General features: G+C 43.7%; 1 protein-coding gene across 5 annotated transcripts in view; it reads right to left on the reverse strand.

The window, feature by feature from the left end:
- The window catches only part of SLC39A12 (solute carrier family 39 member 12), a 68,989-nt gene extending 60,833 nt beyond the window's left edge, over window positions 1-8,156 (reverse strand). The window contains exons 1-4 of one of the 5 annotated variants that reach the window (XM_073885548.1): window positions 8,027-8,145; window positions 7,746-7,892; window positions 7,195-7,329; window positions 6,573-6,912 (exon numbers count right to left, since the gene is read on the reverse strand). In XM_073885548.1, the coding sequence (XP_073741649.1) occupies window positions 6,573-6,833 (261 nt within the window). In that variant the 5' untranslated portion in view covers window positions 6,834-6,912; window positions 7,195-7,329; window positions 7,746-7,892; window positions 8,027-8,145. Of the gene's footprint in view, window positions 1-1,258; window positions 1,338-1,920; window positions 1,969-6,572; window positions 6,966-7,194; window positions 7,330-7,745; window positions 7,893-8,026 lie in introns of those variants that run through there. The other 4 variants (XM_073885549.1, XM_073885551.1, XM_025892017.2 and 1 more) reach the window with 4 other exon arrangements.
- Window positions 8,157-8,575: the final 419 nt, after the last annotated feature.

The following is an 8,575-nucleotide window of genomic DNA, read 5'->3' on the forward strand; positions in this document are numbered from 1 at the left end:
ATAATGTACCTTATTAAAACATACATGCAACATAGGATCACTTCGACATGTCATCAAAATTTTTTAAAAATTATTTAGGAGCCATTTGACATTCTTTTTGTCAGGCTAAGTCTTCAAAATCTGGTGTGTACTTTGCACCTCCCACTGTGTCTCAATTCAGACGAGCCATGTATCAAGTGCCCAACAGTCACAAGGGGCTAGGGACAGCTCCGGCATAAAGCAGGTTTATTTTCTTCGTGGCACTAGTATTCTAAAATTGCTTGCTCTCCATGTTTGTTTTCTCTCTTCCCTTGAGAAGAAGTGATCCATTAGGACCAAGTTTTGTCTGTGCGCAGTTCTATCCTCCGCATCGAGCACAATGCCTAGTGCTTCTGAGGCGTGAAATGGAATGAATGAACACCATCTGCCTCACCTTTACCCTACCTAAGATAATTGCTAAAAATACTTCCACGATGCTTTCTTTGTTTCACACCCACGGCCCTGACGCCTGGCTCGGCTCATCTGGGAAGTTTGCGTGGCAGAAGGTGTTTTGGGTAACGTGATGGGACAATGAGAAAAAAAGATACACACAGGGTTGTGGAACAGAAGCTCTCCTGACAAGACAGGAGCTGCCTTGCTTCAAAGACAGTGAGGTGCTCCTAAGAATTCTCCTAGGATCCCAGAGCAGCGCACTGCACAGCCTCAGCCTCAGAGTGAAGGCATGGAGGGATGCCTGTCCCGAGCCCCCCAGAGGGATTTTTTTCCCACTGTGGGACAAGGTACTAGAATATCTTTTAATCTATTCTCTGAGGTGGAAGCTCCAGGCGTCCTAATTCCATGCGTGCTGTGCGTCCCACTGGCTAACATCTGGGACATACCGTCTGAGTCAGGAAGAAACATGTCATCTGTCTCTAAAGCAAAGCATTCATCACATTCTTCACAAGCCCTACAGATTCCGTTCACTCCCCAACTCAACTGCGCTGGGATAAGAAGAACTCAGCAAACAGGCTTCCCAACGAGACCAACTCAACGTGACTATTAAGCTCCACCACCGAAACCAACCCAGCCCTTTTCTGGTTCTTGATTAGCCCACAAGAAAAGTTCATGGGTTGGTAGCTGTTGGCAGGACTGATGCCAAGACTCAAGGAGGTGAATCAGTTGAAACAAAAGTGTAATCAAGCCATTCTTTGTAATAACATATAACCTCCTAAAACCAAACTATTGGTAATAATCAGCTATCCTTTATTGGAAGCCATGTGCCCAGGACAGTGTCAAGCACCTTAGGTATTCAAGCATTCCTCAGTACCTAAATCTAATTGGTGGGACGCCTGGGTGGCTCAGTCGGTTAAGCGTCTGCCTTCAGCTCAGATCATGATCCCAGGGTCTTGCGATCGAGCCCTGCGTTGGGATCCCTGCTAAGCGGGGATTCTGCTTCTCCCTCTGCCTCTGCCTCTCCCCTCAGCTTGTACTCTCTCTCTCTGTCAAATAAATAGATAAAATCTTTTAGAAAAACAAATCTAATTTGTTCTGGAAAAAATGTCAGATAATGAATTTTTTGATGGTAAGAATATTATTCCATGATTTTAAATGGAAAAACAAAATGTCCTCAGCTTATTTGATAACCCACCAAATACTTCTGTGTACTGTTAAGCACTAAGAATACCAATAACCCAATTATTTAACACATAGTGAATAATGGGTACATTTCTGTGCAGTATGCAGGGATAATGCACAGAATCCATCACGAGTTATGTCTTCCTTCTATAAGGAAGGTATATCTATAGCATATGTGAAAACCAAGTCAAAGAAAGGGTAAGTAATGTACCTAAGGACACGAAGCTAATAGTGGTTGCCCAATCTTAATTCCTCCTCTGCAAATGATAGGTTTTATTCTCTTATTCATTTGTTTTGTGCCACGAAGAACATAAGCTGTAGACCCACCTATGTACTTAATGTGCAGCCCCTTCAACCAGTAATTTTCTCTCTCTCCTGTTTGATAGAAAAAGAGGTCAGTTAGGAGACCAAGGGATTGGGGGCGCCTGGGTGGCTCAGTCGGTTGAGTGTCTGCCTTCAGCTCAGGTCATGATCCCGGGGTGCTGGGATCGAGCCCCATATCAGGCTCCCTGCTCAGTGGGGAGCCTGCTTCTCCCTCTCCCTCTGCTCCTTCCCCTGCTTGTGCTCATTCTCTCTCTCTCTCTCAAATAAATAAAATCTTAAAAAAAAAAAAAAGGAGACCAAGGGATGGGTAAGGCTCGAATATAAATCAATGAGAACATCGTACAATGAGAAGATTGAATGAGTTCCTGCTGACGAACTGTCAAGTGCTGTTCAGGTTGTTTGAGGAGGGCTAGGTAGGTCGGAAAAAAGTGCCAGTAGGACAAGAAATGGGACTTCCACGAGGCCACCAGACCAGGCACATGTGGCCAGGGTTTGGTTGACAGCACACAGCAGAGTACGTGGCCACCCTTCATCCCATCCGAGGTGCCTGAGACACCTCTCCATTTGTGGTTCCTTTTCAATGTACCTCACTAGGATTGGAATAGGAGGGATGTGGCCTGGAGCAGCAGAAAATAAGGTAAGATACGGTTTGTGAAAAGCGTAGAACGTGGAAAGTAAATTGATTTCTGACTGAAAATGTTTAAATAGTTGCAGAGCATCTCATTTTGAATGACGAATGAGATTTCTCTCATCTTGAATGGACAGAAGTTACCTAAACCTTGCTTCAATTTTCTGGAGCTTGCTTGAATAAAGCTCAGTTGGGAATCAAATGACTGTGGGCTGAAAACTTTGTGCCTTTTAATGATATTTGACTTGCAAGAAGTTACCTTCGTATGGAAGGCAGTGGCTTGAGGAAAGTCTACTGTCAGGAACATCAGAAGAACTAACAGACATTGACAGGACAGAAAGCACTATGGGGGTGGGTGGGGGACTGGACTTTCCAATTCATCATCACTACATTTGTTTCAGTGGCTAGAGCTTTTAGCAGTGGCTTGGGTTGTGTTTGGGAGAGGATGTCTAGCACAATTTTGCAAATACTTCCACCCCCTAGGCATCGAGATCCATTCAAGTCGCTAACTCTGGTGAAGTGATTCTTTGTTAAAGAAGAATGGACTCATTCAGGAATAATCCATTGATTTTCCCTTTAATCTTGTCAGGTGGAGGCATAAGATTTGGAGCGGGGGCGGGGGGGGGGGGGGGACACAGATTCTGGATTCCTAGAGTCAAATCAGATCGCCTTCCCCAGCTGCCTCATTCAGTTTCGTTCACCACTAATGCTAGAAGAGCCCCAGCGACAAAAAGCAGTAGGAAATCTTTCTTCTGCATTAATAGGGCAACTGTCACCTTTGTAGACAAACTTTAAAGATTTTAGATCCAAAGATGTTTAAATTCGATTCTGGGTTATGGATAAATCCACTGGCCTTTTTCAAGTTCTTAGATTTTTATAAGGTCTTTTTTTGGGGGGGGGTGTCTTATAATTGACTATAAGAAGGAAATTATATTTCTTCCTTTTCCTGCCAAACCAAGAGTTGGAAGGTTGTTGGCTAATGGCAGGCACTGGCTTTTTGTGGGTCTGTAGCAGATTCTGTGGCATTTCTGACAGAGATAAGTCTTCCTGAGATAAGAAAAACCTGTTAGATCAACAAGTTAAGATAAAGTTTGAGCTGTCCCCTGTTTATCTTGTGACAGAAATGACAAGGGGGGGGGTTGAATTAAATGCAGGACCTTAAAGCAGTGGTTCTCTACCTTGAAGGTGTCTGAGAATCTTCTAGAGATCTTGGATAAAAACCCCCAAGCTCCTGGGAGAGTGGGGGGTAGGGAGTCTGGGGGCAGGGCAGGAGGGGGATGCTGAGGAATATCTTATTTCTCAGCAGCACCGCTCCAGGGTCCCTGGGAAAAGGGGTTGGTCATGTCCATGATATACAGGAAATGTGAGGGCACAGAGAGAGCTTGAGCTGTCATGCCCCAGCTTGTTCACACATGGCCATGTGGTCCTCACACACAGCTCCCTGAGGAGAGAACCAGCCCTGGAGTCTTATGGATGAGGGAGCTGAGGTTCAACATGTCCTAACAGCTAGAAGCTACCAGAACAAGGATTTGAGCCCAGTGCTGGCTGACCCCAGACACCAGGTTCTTATCCCTTCACCACGTCTGGAACCCATGTAGGGTCATGGTTCCCACCAAAACTGAAGTGGAATTTATTCTCTTAGAGTTACTTAATCCCTCATTAAATTCATTAAAATTCCATTTTAACCCTTCTTATAAAAAAAGAAAAAAAGCTCAAGACTATCCATTTTCAAAGGCTAAAGCTTGAATGGATTTATTTTTAAATGCACAGTGCTTTCAGATACTGCAGATTGATTTAAACACACACACACACACACACACACAACACACACACTCATTCAGTTTTTACCTAAACCTGAAGTAAAATTGGGAACATTTTTTCTCCCCACAAATTTAAAACACCCACTTCCCTCTTTTTTCCCCAGACATTTAGGGATATGAACTTACTCCCTTGCCCTCTTTTCACTATAGAATTTCCTTTTTTTTAAAGAAAGAGTTTATTTACCACAGAATTTCTAATACAAATCCTGCCTCTAAATGGACAAAGTCCCTAAAAAGACATTAAGAGATTCAACAACCAGCAGAAGAGCTGTGGTTTGTGCCAGAATGCAGTTGTTTGTCAAACCAATAGGACACTGTTTCTCCCCGGCTTTTTTACGAATGACAAGGAGAGATTTCATGGGATCCTTGCTTATGGGGGACTCAGGTGAAGTGAAGCCCTCTGAGCAGGTGAAGTGGAAATTTGCCCCCCCCTTCTTTTTAACCTGTCTTTTCCACTGAGAAATAGCAGCAACAAGAGGGCTATTAAAGACAAGTGTTTCACTTCCTAAGAAAAGAAATAGCTCAAACAGAAGCTAAATTGGCCAAACGCTTGATAATGTCACAGAAAACTAAAAGTGCAAAACAACCTCGCCCCCCCCCAAAAAACCAGAATAATTTTGCATGTTTACATTTGCCCTAGCTAGACTAATATTCAACCGGCCTTAATAAGGCACTTGATGTCATTAGAGGAGAACATTTCCCTGAAGCAAATTCTCAGAGGACATTAATAAGATATGACTCCGAGTTAGTTCCGTGGGGAAGTCTTATGTTGCTATATATATAAATTGATGTCATTACAGATGAGTTGCCTATTATAACACATGTTTTCTCTGGGAGCCTTTGGGAATTTCACTAATTATCGAATTATGTACTGTTTGCACAGAGCAGAGAAAAAAATTCTATTAGTAAGATCCTTCTGTCATGAAAAACAAAATCAAAAACAAAAACACTCACAAAAAAAAACAAAAAACAAAACACTTGGCCAGGAAATGTTTCCTCTAGAACTAAGCATGATTGAGAAAGTCTGCCAATTTTTCTTTTCTTTTCTTTTTCTGGAGGCAGTTATTTGCTTGCTTATTTATTTATTTATTTGTTTATGTCTTTATTTATTTATTTAATTGTAGGTTCATTCTGAAAAAAAATCTCGTCAATCAGGAAAGGGATGGTGAATAGTGTTTTTGCTTGTTCTTGTTTGCTTTCCTCTGACAATATGGGCTCGCCCCCCTCCCCCATGGAGACTTTCTGATTTTAGTTAGATGCTGACTTTATGTTAATGTGGATTTTACACGAAAGCGGTCTGCGGAGGAATTTTATAAAAATTCCATCCCAAGCAAATTAAATCTCTTCTATGGAGGAAGGAAGAAGGCGGAACGCGCGGTATTCGGTGAAAGCTGCCCATGCAATGCTGAGGTGTGGACAGGGTTTGAGAGCCGTGGGGGCAGACCAAGGCAAAGCTGGGAGTCGGGCCCACCAGCCACAGGCCTCATTTTAGCTCCGCCAGACCAGATGTGTCATTCTTTTTCAAAGATTTATTTATTCATTTGAGAGGGAGAGAGCACGAGCAGACAGAGGGAGAGGGAGAGAGAACCTCCAGCAGACTCGCACTCAGCACAGAGCCTGACGCGGGGCTCGATCCAATGACCCCGAGATCGCAACCTGAGCTGAAACCAAGAAACGGAGGCTTAACGGAAGGTGCCATGCAGGCTCCCCTCAGATGTGTCATTTTTAAGAGGATGATTATCCAGTTCATGAACGACCCACTATGCAACATACTAGAACACACCAGGATAAAGTACTTAAGAAAAATTCAGTGCTAGACAAATATCCTATTACTATCCCTCTGCTCCCGAAAAAAATAATAGCATCTAACCAGTGATGCACAAGTGCTCCACAACCACACACACACATGAAAAGAGAACTAAAAGTTCACACTTGCAACTAAATACCTCCCAACATGCTGGAGGGTTGCAGAAAGGCTTCCCTAAGCATTGCCATTTTAGCCAATGAAAATTCTCCCTGTTTTGAATTGCTCGCGGGAGGACCCTGAGTGACTGGCAGCACCCTAGCAGTGGGCGTATTACACCGCCCCGCCCCGCCCACGTGGAAACTGCATTTCGAGTTTGCTTTACTGAAGTAAAGGGCTAGAGAAGCCATCACTCTTTTTTGAACCCGCCCTGGTACCTGATCCCATATCCTATTGCACTAACCAGACTGCAGTCTCCTTGCATTCTGTTTGTCCTCCGTGGGCAGCCAGTTTTCTCCAGCAATGTTTTGATGAGGCTTCGCGAATGGTTCAGGGGTGGGGGGTTACCAGCAGACAGAGCTCCTAGTACTTCCATCAGGTGGCCGGGGCTCCAGGTGCCGCCGCTAGCCTGGGTGGAGGATCTTTCCGTCTCAGTAGCGGGAACAAGGCCGAGGACAAGGAACAATGGCACCCCCAATACTGGTAGCTTTGTCCAGAAGCTCATTTCCACCCTTCCTTTACCTCCAGTCGGTGTGTGATGGAGTTGGGTGGCTTGCTGTCGGTGTCAACTTGTAATCGGAGGACTTTTAAAGGGGAAAAGGAAAGGCTTTAATTATTGCGCCAGCACCGTCTTTGAAAGGATTCATTAATGGGGTGGCTAAGCTGATTTGCAATGGCAAGCGGGTTCTGAACAGCGGGGCGTCTGTAGGTCATTTATAACCACAAACAGCGGGCAACTCTCAGCGCTCTGGACACTGCAAACTGCAGAACAGCCAAGAAGTTTGTGGGATTGTGCTCAGGGCTGTGGACTTTGCAAACTGTAGAACAGCCAAGAAGTTTGTGGGGTTGCCTCTCTCTAAACTCACCAGAGGAGCAGAATTAGGAAGAAGAAGTTTCTCTGTTCACCCTGCAAGGTGGTACCAGTCTAGGACCCAGGCAGGAAATACTCTCTCTTTATCCCATCCTAAAGTAGAACTCCCAGGGCTGGGTGGTCCTCATCGCTCAAGTAAGTAGATGAAAATAAACAGAAAATACATTTCAATAAATTACCCATATCACATGGAATGAGACGGTTTGGTTAAGGAAGGGCACTAGAAGAAAACAGTCATGCCCAGAGAACACTGGTCATTTTTTAGTTTTTTGTTTATTACCAGGACGAACTATCAGAAAAGCCCGAGGGTTAGGGCGCCTGGGTGGCTCAGATGGTTAAGCGTCTGCCTTCAGCTCAGGTCATGATCCCAGGGTCCTGGGATCGAGTCCCACATCGGGCTCCCTGCTCCTTGGGAGCCTGCTTCTCCCTCTGCTTCTCTCTCTCTCTCTCCCTCTGTCTCTCATGAATAAATAAATAAAAAAAAAAAAGAAAAAAAGAAAAGCCCGAGGGTTTCAAGATCACAAGAGCCATGATAAATCCACATACTCAATGGTCACTGAAGGCATGAAGGACAACTTGAGAGCCAATCAACTTTCTGCAAAAAAATTAATCTCTTCAACCGATTGCTCAAGGAATGCAAAATGTTAACAGCATCTCATGTCACATCTTGGCCCAGAGATGAGCTAATGATGACTGTGGGGGTAGTAACAGAGATATTGGGATTACTTTTACAGTTAAGAAAAGAGAGAGAGAGAGTTTAAGATTCTTATGTTAGCATTTGGAAAATGACAGAAGATGAGACAAACATTTCTAAACGCGGTGCTTACCGTTAGAAGAAAGATAAATGATTATTTATCTGGAGCTCCGTGGCCTTTTAAATCTCAGAGAGTATTTTGTGGTTACAAAGTCCTCTGTTTTTAAAATTCCTTGACTGTGCCCTGGAAGCTGGAGAGGATTATTTCAACCCAGAGAAGTTTTCAGTTGCTATGGAGAGAGCTGCTCTGGGGGTAACAACGAGATCTTTCTGTCTGGCAGGTTTTCAGGAAAATCAAATAAAAGTGGCTAATGAACCTGACTTTTTATATCAATATTTACCAATGCTCTTAAAAGTCTGAGAAAATCTTAGAATTTCTTATAGTCACTTGCCTTTTAAGGGACAGATCTAGGTCAAAGGATTTCACCTTGCAGAATGGAAAGGCTTTAGAGTTAGATCAAGATTTTTTTTTTCCTTTCCAGTTGATTCTGTAACTGTTTTCGCCATGCTCAAGCCAAAGTTTTGTTGAGAAGATAAGCTCTTTAAAGCCTTAATTATATAAGGTGCAGAGGTTTAAAAGACTTAAGGCATTTGAAAATCTGTAAAAAGAGGTCTTCAAACA

The sequence above is a fragment of the Callorhinus ursinus genome, unplaced genomic scaffold, assembly GCF_003265705.2.
Source record: "Callorhinus ursinus isolate GAN/ISIS: 27379988/994484 unplaced genomic scaffold, GSC_fseal_2.0 scaffold63, whole genome shotgun sequence".
NCBI classification, from domain to species: Eukaryota; Metazoa; Chordata; class Mammalia; order Carnivora; family Otariidae; genus Callorhinus; species Callorhinus ursinus.